General features: G+C 44.6%; 1 protein-coding gene across 1 annotated transcript in view; it reads right to left on the bottom strand.

Annotated features, from left to right (window-relative positions):
• Positions 1–9,685: 9,685 nt before the first annotated feature.
• Slc25a17 (solute carrier family 25 member 17) overlaps positions 9,686–17,509 on the bottom strand; it is a 41,703-nt gene continuing 33,879 nt past the window's right edge. The window contains exons 6-9 of the mRNA XM_050128243.1: positions 16,667–16,812; positions 16,493–16,588; positions 13,861–13,943; positions 9,686–10,526 (exon numbers count right to left, since the gene is read on the bottom strand). Of these exons, the coding sequence (XP_049984200.1) occupies positions 10,379–10,526; positions 13,861–13,943; positions 16,493–16,588; positions 16,667–16,812 (473 nt within the window). The 3' untranslated portion in view covers positions 9,686–10,378. The remainder of the gene's footprint in view (positions 10,527–13,860; positions 13,944–16,492; positions 16,589–16,666; positions 16,813–17,509) is intronic.

The following is a 17,509-nucleotide window of genomic DNA, read 5'->3' as shown; positions in this document are numbered from 1 at the left end:
GAGATGGCTCAGTGATTAAGAGCTTTGGCTGCTAGTCCAGAGGACCTGGATTCAGTTCCCACAGTATCTGATGCCCTCTTCTGGCCTCAGTGCGCACCAGGCACCCACATAGTGCATAGATATACATACAACCCAAACACCTATACACATAAAATAATTTTAAAAATTAAACTTAGAAATGTTTGTGTGTGTGTGTGTGTGTGTGTGTGTGTGTGTGTGCCACATGTGTGCAGAGTCCACAAAAACCAAAAGAGGCTGCTGGATTCCTGGAGTTTGAGGATGGGTGCTGGGAGTTGAACTCTGGTCCTCTGGAAGAGAAACAAGTACTCTCAGCTGCTGAGCCATCTCTCCAGGCACACAGAATGGCTGAACATTTACATAACATTTTTTCATCAGAACTTATCAGAAGAAGTCTAAGCTGTTGTCTGTCTGACTCCCACACTGAATAATGAATTAGAGAGGCAGAACCTGAATATTATTTATCTTTCTAATCCAAGAAATTGGCATGTGTTTGCATATGGCAAATAATCAAAAAACAATTTTTAAAGCCATGAGCAGAACATCAGTCTTAAAACAGGAAGTAGCAATTTAATAAACCCGTCCATATGGCACCCACACAGGGACCACTCATTGCTGACTGTCCACTCTACCTATGGGCTCCACAGAGTCTAAAGCAAACAGGGATGAGGCACAGAGTAGCCAGCAGCTGGTCCAGGCAGCTGCCTGTAAGGCAAAGACTAACGAGTGTTCAGAGGGTGAGTGAACGCACAATGAAGCCACGCTGTGCTGCATGTGTGTGACCCCTGCACCTGGAAGGCAGAGGCAGGAGGATCAGGGATCTGAAGTCAGTCTAAATTATACAGAGACTGTCTCAATAAGAATGAACTAATTAAAGAAAGCTGAAAATACCACAGTACAGGAATTATAAAAACATAAACTAGAGGGAAAAAAAAGATGGCGGTGCAGCGTATACCTTTAATCCCTGCCTCTGCCTACCGAGTGCTGAGATTAAAAAAAAAAAAAAACACTGCCAACGTGGTTCTAGAGCTCTGAACTCAGTTTCCTATTCTCACAGGGCAAGCACTCTTACCTAAGAAGCCATCCCTTCCCCAGTTCCTTTTTTTTTAATTGAGACAGGGTCTTATGCAGACCAGGTTCTCCTCAAACTTGCTACATAGCCGAGAATAATCATCAAACACCGGCTCTGGCTACTGCCTTCTAAACAGCTGGTGTTACAGGTGCCTGCCCTATTCCTGGTTTGTATTCTAACTTTGTTTCTTTCGTGTATTATTGTTGTGCGTGTGCATGGGGGACAGACATGTATGTGGAGGTCAGAGGACAACTCTGGATTTGGCTCCCTGCTTCCACCTTTTCACGGGTTCTAGGGATCAAACTCAGTTCACTAGGCTTGTGTGGCAAGAACCTTTAGCCTCTGACCCACCTCGCCAGTAGCACCCTTTAACTTTAAGTGATCATTTTCTTCTCTTTTACACACACCCTAGAAAACTTTCTTTTCCGTTCAGTTAGACCCACTGAGCAATTCCATGGGACTAACTAGTGTACCCCACAAACATCAGCATTAACACAAGGCCTTTTTATTTAGACAGTGGCAAAAAGCTTGTAGCTTCTCAAGCAGCCCAATTCATTGCACGGACATGCTCCTTCCGAGTGAGCCTTCCTATCCACTTAGCTAGTCTGGTAACACTCAGCACTGCCAGGCAATCAATGCCCTGCCATCAGCTCTCTCAGCCCTGTGGCACTCGGCTCCACAAGTCACTTCAGCTTTTCTAAGGAACCCAGGTGAGTCACAGGCTCAGCCAGGGACTCCGCTACTGATCATGGCATGGTACTGACTGATAATTTCAGGGAGGGAAACCTACTTTGAAACCTGAGTAAAATAAAACATTATTGGATTTGGCTTCTCAGTTTTGCTTTTCCCTATTTATTTATGATTTTCCATACTCATCACTGCACAGTTTGTTTAGATGGAATGCTTTACAAATTTGTGTCACTGGGATGGCCAATCTTGGTTGTCAGCTTGACACAAACTAGTAACCTGGCTTATGAGTTGATGTTCTCCAGAGGAACAGAACCAACAGGAAGAATAAATATATTAAAAGAGTTTATTAAATCCGCTTAAGAGAGACTGAGAACCCAGTAGTTGCTCAGTCCTCGAGGCTGGGTACTCGGCAGCTGGAGTAGGGGGCCTCATTCTATTTTATTATAGGGAACACCAGGATTGATCAGCGATCACAAAGGTCTGCGTGAGTCATGCCATTATAGACATCACTTTACCTGTGCTGCCCATTAGAGCCAGGCCATGATAAACAATGCGTGGCCTGTGCTGCCCATTATGAGTCAGGCCATTATAGACACTGTTTGCCTGTGCTGCCCATTACAGTAACTACAATCCCTTGTCATTGGCAATTCAATGCTGCCACCTACCCTTCTTGCTACTCCAGTGCCCAATTTAACACACTGCGTTTAATTTGCCAAATTGAGCGGCACCAACTCCAGCCTAAGACCTAGCAGGAGAAGAGCAATGACAAAGCTCTTCAGGTGTGTCCCTCTCACCATCATTGTCTCACAGCCTCAGTGAAGGGCGTGTCTTCTGGTTAGGCTTTAACCTAACCAGACTCAAGCATTCTAATTTCCCCAAGCATTAAAAATCCCTCAACACCAAGGCAGAGAATAGCAGGCATCTCCAGCTCCTTCTCGGCAGGCCATCTCCTCACAGCTACTCAGCCGACCAATCACATAAACTCATGGTTCCTGTAACTGTACAATAGTAAACCCAGAATCTTTGCCTCGGGTCCTGATCCGGCTTTCCTTCCACCACTATCTTGCTGCCTTAAAGATCCATTCTCACACACACTCCCCAAATGTCTGCTTGAATGAGTTAAATGCATAAGGTTCTTCAGGCTAATACTGCAGGTGGTGGGGATGCGTCCCCGCTAAGAATGAGACTGTTTCCTCAGGCAGACTGGACCCACGGGAATCTGAGCATTCAATGCCAGCGTCCTTAGGTCCTTCCACAGATCAGCAACCAAGCCACAGGATCCTACTCTTTTCCACTCAGTGCTCTCATTTTAACTGCTGGCACCCTTAGACGTTAGGAATTACATTTGCACTGTAAGTCAGCTAACTGTATAAGGAGCGCTTGGGTTTGGTTTTCTGCAGCTTAAGTTCTAACATGTGCTGGATTCCCTTCTGGGGCATACCAAGGAACCTTTCGATTGTGTATGCACACCTGGGGATCATCAATTTTATTATTTTTTTTCATCTGCTTGGTAACTATTCAAAGACACTAAAAGGAAGTAGGCAGCATCATTATTTTTCCACAAATGTTCAAAGGTTTAACATAAAGTCACTAAATCCCCAGTTTCAAACAAGAGGTGAATCTGGAGCATCAAATGCATTTATTTTGCACGGTTCTTTACATAGTTCATACCATAGACTTCCAGTGATACCCAACACTACCACACTTCACAACACAGACTTCCAGTGATACCCAACACTACCCCAGTTCACACCATGGACTTCCAGTGATACCCACACTACCACAGCTCACACCATGGACTTCCAGTGATACCCACACTACCACAGTTCACACCATGGACTTCCAGTGATACCCAACCACAGTTTCATCCAGTTGGAGAGCCAGCTCCAGACACCACCAAGACCATTAGGGTAAGTCATACTTACAACTTTCTCCAGAACAGCTCCTAGTACCACAATTTGTATTAGTCAACGTTCTCTAGAGGAACAGAACCAATGGAATATACATATATAAGACACACATATATAACATGTATGCGACATACATGTATGTATATAAAGAAATTACTGAGTCAGCTTACATTGAAACAACAGGTGTCTCATACCTGAGGGGCTGGGCACTCAGTCCACTAGCCTGGGTGCCTCAGCAGTTCCAATAAGGTGCTGAAAACTGGAGAGTTTCTGGAGAGCCACCGGTCCTCAGTCAACAACGGAAGCCTGGAAATTGCTAGTTCCCATATCAGCAAAGGAATCAGCAACAGCAGCCAGTCGCAACAGGGAAACTCGGAAGCAAGAGGAAAAAAGGGAGCCCACAGGGGCAAAAGCCAAACAATCGTCCTCTGACAATCACAGCTGAGAAGGGGGAACCTCAATGAAGACTCGCTTCCATCAGACTGGGAATGTCTGTGTAGCTTTTTCGTGGTTGCTTATTGGTGTGGGAGGACTCAATCCACTAGGGGCAGCACCATCCCTAGGCAGGCTGTAAGAAAGCTAGCTAAGCAAGCCTGAGAGGGCCAGAAGGCAGTGTCCCCCAGTTGGTTCGGGCTTCATGCTTCTGCGACTTCCCTCCATTACCAACTGTGACCAGGAAGTGCAAGATGAAAGCAGCACTCATCCTCCACGTTGCCTTTGGTCACAAGAGTGCAGACTTAACAGTCACCTTGCATAGGCACCATGCTAAGGTCTGTATCTTTTTAATTTCATTTTCTTCTGCTGAACAAGAACCTGGTTTCTCTCTGAAAAACAACACATATATGAACATGTCATAAAGGCCCTCATGTAATGGGCCTTTAATCCAATTTTAAGAAGCGGTTAGCTGCTCCCCTAACATCTGCACCACTATCACACTCGTTTATCTTGTGGGCAGATCACTGTTGTAAGTTGAGGGGCTGATGGTTGGGTGAGAATGAACATTACCTTCCTCCTCTGCTAGCATGTATAGACCTTTCAGCACTATGAACGCTAGTCAGGAGGGGTCTCCATGTTCAATGACATAAGTGGTACCTTCAGTAATAGGGCCTTGCCATCCATTGGTTGTGGAGGGTACCAATAGCACTAACAATAGCTATAGTAGTTTGGGGGTAGGACTTATGAGGTCACTATTTCCCTCATTATATGGCAATCCCATCTGAATTCCTTTTCTGTATTTTAGGAAGCTTCTAGAATACTAGCTTTCAATGTGGCTTTTCAAAAGTTACCCTCCCCATAGTCCTTCCTTTACCCTGTTCTCCCATCCTCAACCCCATTTGATCCTCTAGTCTCCCTTTCATCCCTGGATAAAACCGTACTCTAAACCAGCTGTGGGGACACATGCCCTTAACTCCAGCACTCCAGGACCAGAGGCAGCTGGAACTCTGGGAGTTAGATGCCAGCCTGATCTATACATCGAGTTCCAGGATAGCCGGGGCAACATAACAGACCACGTCTCACACTAACACAAAAGCAAAGCTGTATTCTAGTTCCCCCTTCCTTGGACGATCACATTCTCCCTCCTGGTCCCTGGAACTTGCGATGTACACAAGGCTGGTCTCAACCTCAGAGATCTGCCTGCGTCTGCTTGCCAAATCCTGGGACTAAAAGAATGAGTCACCATGCATAGCTTTGGGCTTTTGTTTTGTTTGCTTGTTTCACTAGAAAGAACATGAAATTGGGTGGGTAGGAAGGTGGGGAGGATCTGAGAGAACTTTAGAACAAAATACATTGTATAAAAAAATATATATAATAAAAACAAAAACATACACATCAAAAGAAACACCCAAAGAGATTTTCTTGGTTTCAACAGTGCTTGTTAAACATAAACACACACCACATACTGTGCAGGTGCTTCAGCACCCACACACCTGTATTGTGCCCTCAGAACAGCCTTCAGCAGTAATAACTGCACTTGACAGGAGGAGGAGGACGCTTTGAAGGTGAAGTAACTGGTTTGTGGCCACAAGGCCATTATTACTTGATATATGGAAACTGGGTCCAGGTCTGACTCAAAATCCAGAGGGCACAGTTATATTTACCCAGCCAGTTGCATCCCTAATCAATATGATAGTAATAGTTACCACTAATGTTTATCCAGCTCTTACAAGACAACACTAACGATCACTAGATAACACTTGTGATCACCCCATAACTAGCTTTACCAGGAACGCACTCCAGAGCTGGAGGGATGGCTCAGCGGTTAAGAGCTTCCCAACAGAAGACTCGAGGTCAGTTCCCACCAACAACCATGTGGTGGCTCACAACCACCTTTAACTCCAGTTCCAGGATATCCAATGCTCTCTTCTGGCCTCCTCGAGCACCAGACTTGCAAGTGGTGCACAGACATACCTACAGGCACTCACAGACACAAAATAAAGTAGTATTTAAAAAAGCGAGTGTGTGTGTGAGAGAGAGAGAGCTCTCCAGTCCATGGTTAAGAAAACTGAGTTTCCTGAAAGTTCATTATGAGTGTCGATCTATTTAGTCCTAGAGTCCACCCCACCCCCCTACCCCACCCCCGCGCCCCGAGACAGGGTTTCTCTGTAGCTTTGGTGCCTGTCCTGGAACTAGCTCTTCTAGACCGGGCTGGCCTCAAACTCACAGAGATCCGCCTGCCTCTGCCTCCCAAGCACGTGTACCACCACTGCCTGGTTTGGAACCCATTCTCTTAATCTTTTACCAGAATGCAGGAAACTCAACTCAATTCCTGCCTTTACCTGGGCAATCCTCTGACAGTTCTATTTCAATTTCCTTGTTAATTAAATAGGATTATGGTTACTTGTGCCTACTTACTCCACAGAGCTACTGGGATGGTGAGAGGAGAAAAAGCAAAAGCTTTAGAAGGGAAATTGCTATATAAATCTGGATCCTCTCACTCCATCCCCACTGTAGGACCATAAAGGGATTTAGCGGGCATCATTAGTTCTCACAACCCTCTGAAGTGGGTAGGAAGTATTATTATCGTTACTGATCAGAGAGCGGAAGTGCAAAGAAATGACATAATCTGAGAGCCAGTGGCAAACCTGGGATAAAACCTCGACTTCCAACTCCCGCCGCTTATGCTCTCAGGGCTCAGTCTCATTTTTTATGCTTCTAAGTTAATTATGAAATAGTCAAGGACAGCAACATCAGTGTCCACTTCAAGGCAGAGATTAAATACTTACAGAGATGAGCATTCCCACCGCAGCGACACTGACGCAATCGTCAAGGCTCTTAAGCCTCACAGTCTAAAGAAACTGCATGATTCAAGAGGAAAAACTCCCATCCCCTTCTAAGGGACATCAGCTCTTCATCATGTGCTCAATTAACCTATTACTCACCAAAGGCTACAAAACTAGGTTTTATTACTTAGTTTCTACTGGTGAGTCTATCCCCCTTCCTCAAAAAACATAAAACCTTATTACTAAACTGCCCCTCATAATATCAGAGAAAAGGGGACAAGGCGTGGTGGCACACACCTTTGGTCCAGCATTTTGAGGCAGAGACATGGATCTCTGTGAGTTTGAGGCCGGCACAGCCTACATAGTGAGATCCAGAATAGCCAGAGCTACAAAGTACGACCCTGTCTTAATAAACACACAAACCAGATAAAAAAGGAAGAAAATGAAAAAGATGTCAGAGAAAAAAAAAAGTATTGAACACACTCTCACATCATAAACACCTGAGCTGTATACTTTGGTTTGGAGGGGATTCTAACATACCAACCCCTCGCATCGGGAGATCAACATGCAAGCTCCTAAGTGAACAGCACAGCTAAGATGACCATGAAAATCCAGTAGCACCGTTCTAAGTCCTTCTCTTCCTCTACACAGCCCAGACAGAGGTCTTGTGCTTCCCACCCAAGACTTCAAACATACACAAATCTTAAAGTAAAATAAGTAGTGGGCCAGGCGTGGTGGTGCATGCCTTTAGTCCTAACACTCAGGGGGCAGAGGCAGGAGGATCTCTGTGAGTTCAAGATTAGCCTGGTCTACAGAGTGAGTTCCAGGACAGCCAAGGTTACAGAGAAGCCCTGTCTCAAACCTTCCCCCCATCCCCAAAACAAAAACAAAAACAAAAAAGTAGTAATGGCGGAGGGGGCTGCGGTTTAGTTAGTAAGGTATGTAACATGAATCCTAATTGGTCCTAATAAATAAAACCTGGAGTCAGATATTGGGGTGAAAGCTAAAGGATCAGAGAAGCAGTGCGACCAGTCACTAGAGACCTTTTGCTTCTATCAATGCTCAAACCAAAGGGGGTGATCCTGTCCTCTGATTGCATCAGACTGCACTGAGCTCCCGTCTCCTCCCGCCTCATATTCTTCTCTCTGTGCAGCCAGATCACTCCCACCTCCACCTCCTAGTGCTGGGACCTTTGTGACCTTCAGGCAAGCTTTATTTAAGACACAAACTAAATATCACTACAAAAGTGCTCGCAGCACAAGCATAAGGATCTGAGTTCAAGTACAGGGACCCATGCAGACACAGCAAGGCATGCCTACAACTCCAGCACTGCAGAAGTGCAAACAGGTGGATCCTGGGGGGGTTGCTAGCCATCTAATCTAGCCAAATCGGTTCCAGGTTTAGTGAGAGACCCTGGATCAAAAAGAGAAGGTGGAAAGAGACTGGAGGGGATACCCAATGGCAGCCTTTGACTTCCACATGCAAGCACACACTTCCTCTTGCACACGCGCGCGAGCGCGCGCGCACACACACACACACACACACACGTACGTACGTACGTAATGGGACCAGTTCTGTCTTCAATGGGGAATGAGTATTCAGTTTAGCTCTCTTAATGTTTGTTTTCTAGAACACCACCTATCTCTTCAGTTATTATTAGTTAACAAACACACACTTTGAAATCACCACAGGAGTAGGAGGCAAAAACAAGAAATTTCTACCAAGTCCAGATCCACAGAATCCTCACGACTCTCCGACTGACTGAAACAGACTTAGAAACACAGTGCGTCGTTTTGTCAGAGACAAGAACCAAAGCACAAAAATCAAAGTCATTGTAAGAGGAAGCCACACTCCATCTTAACCAAGAGGCTGAGAATACAGAATTCTACGAATGTAAAGAGAGTCTGCTTTGTGGGTGAGTGGCTGAGTTCTCTGAGCCACTCCTGGCTGTGTGCTCTGAGAGGAGAAATTTTGGTGACATGTGATTCTGAGATTTCTCAGAGGCCATCTTTCCTACAATGCTCTAGTTTTCCCTTGAGAGAAATATTTTTTTGACTTCTGTAATCAAAACCAATGCCATCTTCTGTTGGGCCAGTGGCCCTAAGATCTTCTGAACTTTATTATAGATGAGAATTACCTGGGGATCGTGTTAAACTACAAAATATGACTCAGAAGGCCTGGGCTGAAAGCCTACCACGCTCTCAGCTCATGCCAACGCTACTGTGTGATGGGCCGTATTTTACAGTAGTAGGCCCCCAAGGAATGTTTCCAAATAGAAATAACCTACATCAAATGCTTCTGAAAATACAGTCCACACAGCTCTACAGGGGAAGGGCATTCTGGAGTCCACACGAGTATCTGGTGCTCAGTGCACTCTTACAATCTTTCTTTACCCACCTGGTTGCACACGGCCTCAGTTACCGCTCTACTGCTGCAATAAAACACCGCTACCCAAGAAACTTATAAAAGAAAGCATTTAATTTGGGGCTCAGGGTTTCCGAGGGCACAGCCCATGACTGTTAGGGTGGAGAGCATGGCAGCACGCAGGCACGCATGGCCCTGGAGCAGCAGCGGAGAGCTCACACCGTGTGGCACAACCATGAGGCAGAGGGAGTCAAGTGGGACTGGTGTGGGCTCTGAAACTTAAAGCCTGGCCACAGTGACACACCTCCTCACCAACTAGGAACCAGGTGTTCACACCTGCGGGCTATTCTCATTCAGACACCACACGCACCCACTTAGTACCTTAATAAAGAGCAACCTTCATGAATGCGTGTGTGTGTGCGCGCTGACAGTTTATTGAGGATTGTCTGATTGGAGCTCGCATGGGTGGACATACAACATCAGGACTTTTTTTTTTATAATAAAAGACAATTCAAAATAAATATGTATTTAAAAAAACTATGCCAAACACTAAGGAATAATTGACATTTACAAATTTTAAGAAAATTATTTAGGACTAATCATTTTCATTTTCCCCACAAAATAAGTAGCTCACTTAACTCTCATTGAGCAGGAGGAGAAGAGTCGAACAGAAATAAAGTCATGCCCATGGCACAGTCATGTTATTTCAGTGAGGAAAATCTTTACCAAGATTAAGACACATAAAAGTATTGAGAAAATACATTAGAATTGTCAGAACCTGCGTTCGGGGAAAGAGAACAAGTGGCAAAGTTGAGAAAAACTTTAGGTGGAAAGTCCATACTCCTTGCGAAAATTAATAAACATCCTCAAACTTACATTTTCAGGTTTTCAATATTTCAATATTAGTCTAACCTCCACCCCCAAATCCAAGCAAACACCATAAAAATTAAGTTGGCAATAGGCCTAGCCAACTCTACTCCCTGTTTAGCCTTTGGAGCCTTTCGAGCCAATGACAGGAATGACTGTGGTGCGGATGGAACCGGAGGAGAGCCGCCTCTTCTCTCTGTGCAGCATGTGCATCTCCACACTGCTCCGTGGAGGACTCAGTGCTTGTGTGTGCTCTTCAGGCCCATTACAGTGAAGGTAGCAGCGGTCAGTTTCTCATACACCAGGAACATGAGGGCAGCTGTGAGCACGGTCTGGAGCAGCTTGGCTTCAAGGCCTTTGTAGAGTCCCATTATTCCAAAGCGCCTGAAAGGAAAGAGGTTGGGAAAAAATAGATTTTCTTTGTGAATGTCAGCTCTTGTATTAGAGAAATCTGCTGCCCCGATAGCTTCTCTCTGAAAGGGTTTTTCTTTAGGAGCAAAACAAGCAACGGAGATTTTCAATTCCAACAGACTTCTCTGTGGAGTACTTCTTAGCCTTGAAGGCACTAGGAACAGATGAAGTGTAGTATTCAGAGGCCACTGATACTTTGTCTTTATTACAGCCCTCACTCATTAGTGGGATGCTGGCAACACTGCACTACTAAGATGCAGAGCTGAAGGCTTCTGAAACCACTGGAATGCTCAGGCCAGAGATCTAAGAACTTCTAAGTTTAATGGGTCTCCAATTCAGTTATTTCAACTTAAAATTCCCTAATGGTAGGAGAGTCATTAATTAGGTTAGATTATTTTAACTTCAGTAGAAATAAGGGAAGAGACAGAAATGAAAAGCTGTCTGATTCTTAGACTGCCTGTACATTTGGTTCTAGGGCTCAAGTGAAATTCAGGAAGCACCTAAGTCACCTGAAGAACTGGTTAAATACAGGTCTGCTGGGACATTTCCAGAGTATCTGATTCATTTCATTAACTTTGGGACAGGAATCAAAAAATTTGCATGTCCAGCTAGCTCCCAGCTGCTGAGGAGGAGCATGCTCACCTGGGGACAGCACTTAAGAGATCCTCAGAATGCTTTGGCTAGAACCTGAAACCCAAAGCAAATAATCCCTCCAAAACTATTTGCTGAAAGTGAGTTAGTCTCTTACGTTAGCTCAAGAGCAACTCCAGCCTGCAGATTGACATTAAACTAATCTGGTGCCCGAATCAAGCTAGTTTATATGCTTGCTGTGAAAATTTATTAAGGGGTAATCATGTGAAAAGGAGGGCAGAAGACTGGACCCATGCATTTCCTGTTCACTGTGTTCTTCAGGGTGACATCCACCCACAGTGGAAGTCCCAGGGCTGCCCAGAGGGAAGGCGCAGATCTACATTGTAACAGGCATTTCAACTGCATTTTCTTTTTACAGACAGGGTCTTATGTAGCCCAGGTTGGCCTCAAATTTCTTACATAGCCAAGGTTGTCTTTAACTCTTGATTCTTCCACCACTTTAGGTATGCACATCACACCTGACTTCAGATGATATTGTGCATGTATGTGTGTGGTGTGTGTGCATGCCTTTGTTTGCACATGCATAGCCCAGAGGTTGACTTGAGTGTGTGTGTGTGTGTGTATATTTTAGACAGGGTTTCTCTGTGTAGCCCTGGCTATCCTGGAACTTATTCTGTAGATCCACCTGCCTCTGCCTCCTAAGTGTTGGGATTAAAGGTATGCACCACCACTGCCTGGCTGACTTGAGTATCTTTATCTATCACAATCCACCTTTTTTTTTTTTTGAGACAAAGCCTCTCACCGAAGCTAGAACTTGCTGTTTTGGTTAAACTGGTTGGCCAAGCAAACCTCCAGGACCCACGTGTCTTCACTCATCAGTGCCGCAGGGACAGCCGCACACTGCCACACCTGTATTTTTATATGGGTACTAGACGTCTGAACTCAGGTTTTCATGCTGGCACGGCAAGCACTTTACCAATGAGCCGTCGCCCCAGACCTTCAGGTGATTCCCAGTCACATAAATGAGAGGCTCAGTTTGGCACTGCATTATCAATGACAGTAACCATTAGGCAGATGTGGCAATTCAAACAATGCAAGCTTGGTTTCTTGGAAGCTCAACAGTTACCTCAGCTAGTCTCAGCCCTACTGGACAGTGCAGGTGCTCCCATCACTAGAGAACACGGCACTGAAGAATGGCAGTCGTTCATCTGGTGCTGCCTCTAGTGGTGGGCAAATCAATTTCTCTAAATCTGCTTCTTGATTTGCAAAATAGGAATATAGTCACTTTTCTACAGGGCTGAGTGAGGACCAAACAAGATAAACATGTAAAAACAATTTGCAAATCGTAGGACCTCATCGGTCTCCAACTGACAACGTCTTAAATGGCCTGGTAATGCCAATTGTTCTTAACCTTCTCGGTGCTAGCAAAAAGACTGCAGGTCAACCGGCAATGTCTAAATTTCTAATTCTTGAAATTATACAATGTCAAAATTGTATGTACTCTAGGTAATTGCACATAAATTATGGCTGCTTAATTCTAGGAGGCTCAGTTTATGCTCTTCACTCAGCAGTGCTTGTTAAGACCCTGCACTCATCAGTACGAGCGCCAGTGAGTAAATCAGTGTGTCACACCACAGGAAACTAGTACAACCGAAGGGAGGGGCGTGATGATAAGCTTACTAAAAGAGAGAAGATGAGGCAGGAGGATTGAGGCCAGCCTGGTCTACTTGACAAGTACTAGTCTAGTCAGGGTGTCATAGCAAAGCCCTGCCTCAAATAAATAAATAAATAAACAAACAAATAAATAAATGAAAACAGTGGCTATATACACTGAAAACATTAGTTTCCTATAATTCTCTAGAAATGCATATACTTTATAGGGACTACCTCTTGGGAAAGGAGTAAGAAGAAAGGGGAAATGTTTTTAAATATATGTACATACGTATCATTTATTGACATTTAACTGGCTTTTTAACCTGGTGAGTTTTTGTTTAGTTTTATTTATTGATTGTTGAGACAGGTCTCACTATGTGGCCCCAGTTGGCCTAGAACTAGCTCTGTAGAGCAGGCTGGCTTCAAACTCACAGATCTGCCTGCCCCTGCCTCCGGGGTGCAGAGATTAAAGGAGTTAAAGGACTATGCCACGACGCCTGGCCTCTTTCTTCTTTATTTTTTCTTGGTGTTAGGGTTTGAACCCAGGGCTATGCAAGTACTAGGCACAGGCTCTGAAACCAAGCTTCGTTCCCAACCCTTTGGGGGTTCCCTTCCCAAAGGGGTTCTGTATATTTTTAACTAGCAAGGAATAAAGGCCTGAACTTTTCCGTAATTCCCCAAATTGCTGTCAAATCACACTAAGCTTCCGAACTGAGAAAAACTTAAACAAGAGGGGGAGGGGCTGGAGAGATGGCTCAGAAGTTAAGAGTACTGACTGCTCTTCCAAAGGTTCTGAGTTCAATTACCAGCAACCACATGGTGGTTCACAACCATCTGTAATGAGATCTGGTGCCCTCTTCTAGCCTGCAGGCAGACATGCAGGCAGAGTACTGAGAATACTGTATGCATAATAAATAAAAAAACTTTAATAAAAAAAAAGAGGAGGAGACTTCTGAGGCTGCGGTAGCACTGAAGGGGAACAGCTCACCCGACCACCCCCATCACTCCCAGCAGAGTGAGGCTGCTGAAAGAAAGCCCAGGTCAGCAAACACTTAGAGCTCACTTGACTCGCTGGTGAAGAAGATAGAGAACATTCCGAAGACTCCCCAGGGTTCTGTTTTCTGGGTTTAGTCTATGACGTCCAAACTGGAAAGGAAGAAAGACAGAAAAAGAGATAATTACTATTTATCACTCTTTATCTTAAATTTCATTTTTAAAAAGAGATTTATTTTATTTTAACCATGTGTACACGTGTGTGTCTGTGTATGCGATGTATACGTTTGAGTGCTGGTGCCCACAAAGTGCAGAAGAGGGTATTGGGTCCCCAGGAGCTGGAGTCACAGGAGGCTGTGAGCCTTTGACATGGGTGCTGGGAAGTGAACTCAGGTACTGTGCTCTTAACCACTGAGTCATCTCTCCAGCCCCTCTTCTTCTTAATTTCTACTCAGTAAATTTCTTTGGAATAACTCTCATAGCACAGTGTTTGATTATAAAAATGCACCACAGATTTTATTAATCCTCTTTTTCAACTAAATAAGCTAAAAACAAAAATATTTTTCAATAAAGGAAGTATTTTTGTTGCTGTTGTTATTGTTCTGGGGGGTTATACCAAGGCCTTCAATACGCTAAAACAAATACCCTTACCACTAACCTACATCCTCAGCATCAATAACTTTCACTTTTACAGAGAATGAAGGGAAAACTCTTATCAGCACAGACAAAACAAGACAAAGCACAGGCCTGGGATGATACACAGACATGCTGGGGGTGGTAGCTTCAGTTATTTAAGACCGTTCTATTAAAAACCAATTAAAAACAACACATAAAAATAGCACATTAGCAAAAACACTTTTCATGGAAAGCAGTGTTTTTACTGATATACTACCGTGGTGGTTAGAAAGAAAATGACCCCCAAAGGGAGTGGCACTATTAGGAGGTATGGTCTTGTTGGAGGAAGTGTGTCACTGTGGAGTCAGGCTTTGAGGTCTCAAGCTTGACTCAAGCTAGGCCCTGTGAGACGAAACACTTCCTGTTGCCTAAAAGATGTGGGACTCTCAGTTACTTCTCCAGCACCATGTCTGCCTGCATGCTGCCATGTCTCACCATGATGATAATGGACTAAACCTCTAAACTATAAGCGAACCACCCCAATTAAATGTTTTCCTTTGTAAGAATTACTGTGGTCATAGTGTCTCTTCACAGCAATAGAAACCCTAACTGAGACAACTACCTTCATTTTCTCTGGCAATAAATCCTTTAAATGTTCTCTGTACAACAGATTTTTAACAATTTTTCTTTTTCTTTCTTTCTTTTTTTTTAAAATATTTATTTATTTATTATGTATACAATATTCTGTCTGTGTGTATGCCTGCGGGCCAGAAGAGGGTACCAGACCTCATTACAGATGGTTGTGAGCCACCATGTGGTTACTGGGAATTGAACTCAGGACCTTGCACATGCTAACTAGTCCCAGTAAAGTGGTATTCTGAGCAATATACCAAGTCCCAGTACAGATACTGAGTCTGCCTACAGCTTATCTCCACTGCTGTTAACCTAGTCTAGGCTTATCAAGCCCTCACCTACATTACTAAAACGGTTTTCTACGTGATTGGCCCTCTTTCAGTAAGGCCTCTGTTGCCGTCTTCTCTGGATCCCTGCCTTACTGTTTTAAGACTGGTTCTCACTGAAACAGAAGATCTGTCTTTCTCCAGCCCCCTATTCCCCAAGCCCATGCTGGGGTCACAGGTGTGGGAAGCCATGCCTGACTCTTTTGGTGGATGCTCGAGATTTGAACTCAGGTTCATATACTTGCAGACCCTACCTCCCAGCTTCAGATCCATCCGCTACAGAAGAGCTGCACAGACCTCACAGGCCTTCCAGCCCTACCTCAGTTCCTACCACTTCCACCTCAAAGTTCTCTGCAGGCTTCCTGCTGGGTGGAGAACAGAATCTTCCAGCCACTTTCCTCCCCGACAGCTTTCCTCTAGTTCTTCCACGCCCAGCCGCAGAGGCTTCCTTTCAGTTCCTAAGATGAAGGAAGCTCTTGATGTGGCACAAGCTTCATATTCCCTTGTACCTAGATTTCCATGTGCCTCCTCAGAAGGCAGGCGTTCAGCCAGATGCCCAAGAAGAACCCCACAGCTCTCTCCAGTAAGCCAGTGCTGTTCATATGCTCAACAGTGGACTCAGTTTATAATAATTACTTGGCTCTTTCCTTGCTGTCTTCATGAGGACAGGAGCTACACTGCAACCCCAGCTTCTCAGTGTCTAAAACTGTCTGTATGTATAAACAACCAAATGTATAAAACAAGCCCTGAAGTCTGAAAGTGATTTGGAAAGGCTAACTCATTAAGAACTTGTGAGTGAACTACAGGTGTTAACCTCTGATTCTGTCAGGGGTCATCTGCTTCATGGCACACGGCAAACAATGTGAATGGGAAGGAAGCAAACTCGGGTTGTCCTGAGGCCCTTGAGGAATCTGTTTGCACATACGGTTTTCCTGAGACAATACATTACTAAGAAATTCCAATGTAACCCCCACTCCTTGCCAGCCGAAAGCCTGGTTAGCAGAGTACTGCACACAGGGGAGGATGGGCACAAACACTCAGGCACACCACCTGCATTACTGCACTGAAGATCTTAGGATGTGTTTTAGATGTCACTGGACCCACTCTGGGGGGAACCCCAGCACTTACCCTCAGAATCGACTGCACCGTCTGCATGGGGTAGGTGACTGTGGTGGCCACCGCTTTGGCTATTGCCCCAATGATGAACACATCCAGAGAGGAGAGCTGGAAAGCAGAGGGGAGCACTTCAGTCAGACAAGAAAACAGGCATTTCTTTTAGTCGCTTTTAAAATCAGGGATTACCTTCATTCGCTTCTTTAAAAGCTGCCGTTTTAAGCCTTCGTAGAACATGAACTGGATGGCAGGGTTGAAGACCAACAGCAAGGAGGGGAAGGTGCCATTCCACAGAGCCAAGACTCCTTCATCTCGAATAATCTGGTGGAATGCATCTAAGCAAGAAGTCAGGCTTTTGTAAAGCACCCTGAGAGTGCCCTAACTAGAAAAGACAATTGTTCTGTTTGAATGGAAGAGACAGAAACCATCCTCTTTTCAATGATAGTTTGGAGGCAGATTCCCTATTTGGGTATCTTTCTGTTCATTTGTTTGTTTGTTCTTGCTATGTATGTTCCAGTATGACCTTGAACACTTAAATCTTCCTGCCTCAGACAAGAGGTATGAACTGCCCTGCATTGGAGTTAACTTTAACTACCTTGTTTTGTTTTTATAAGACAGAGTTTCTCTGTGTATCCTTGGCTGACTTGGAACTTGATCTGTAGACCAGGCTACAAAGAAACTCTGTCTCGAGAGAAAAAAAACAAAACAAAACAAAACAAAATTACCTTGTGGGATTTGGTGTAGGAGGTACTTCTGTTTATGTGTTACTTTCATTGGTTAATCAATAAAGAAACTGCTTGGCCTGACAGGGCAGAACTTAGGTAGGTAGAGAAGACAGAACTGAATTCTGGGAGGAAGAAAGCAGAGGGCAGAGAGACGCCATGAAGCTCCTGCCTGAGACAGATGCTGGTTAGAATCTTTCCCAGTAAGCCACGACCTCGTGGTGTTACACAGATTGGTAGAAATGGGTTAGATCAGGATATGAGAGTTGGCCAAGAAGAGACTAGATATAATGGGCCAGGCAGTAATTTT

This window comes from Alexandromys fortis, unplaced genomic scaffold, assembly GCF_014885135.2.
Source record: "Alexandromys fortis isolate MF-2015 unplaced genomic scaffold, M_Fortis_MF-2015_v1.1 scaffold_290, whole genome shotgun sequence".
Lineage (NCBI taxonomy): Eukaryota > Metazoa > Chordata > Mammalia > Rodentia > Cricetidae > Alexandromys > Alexandromys fortis.
This window is presented reverse-complemented; position numbering and strand designations above follow the sequence as displayed.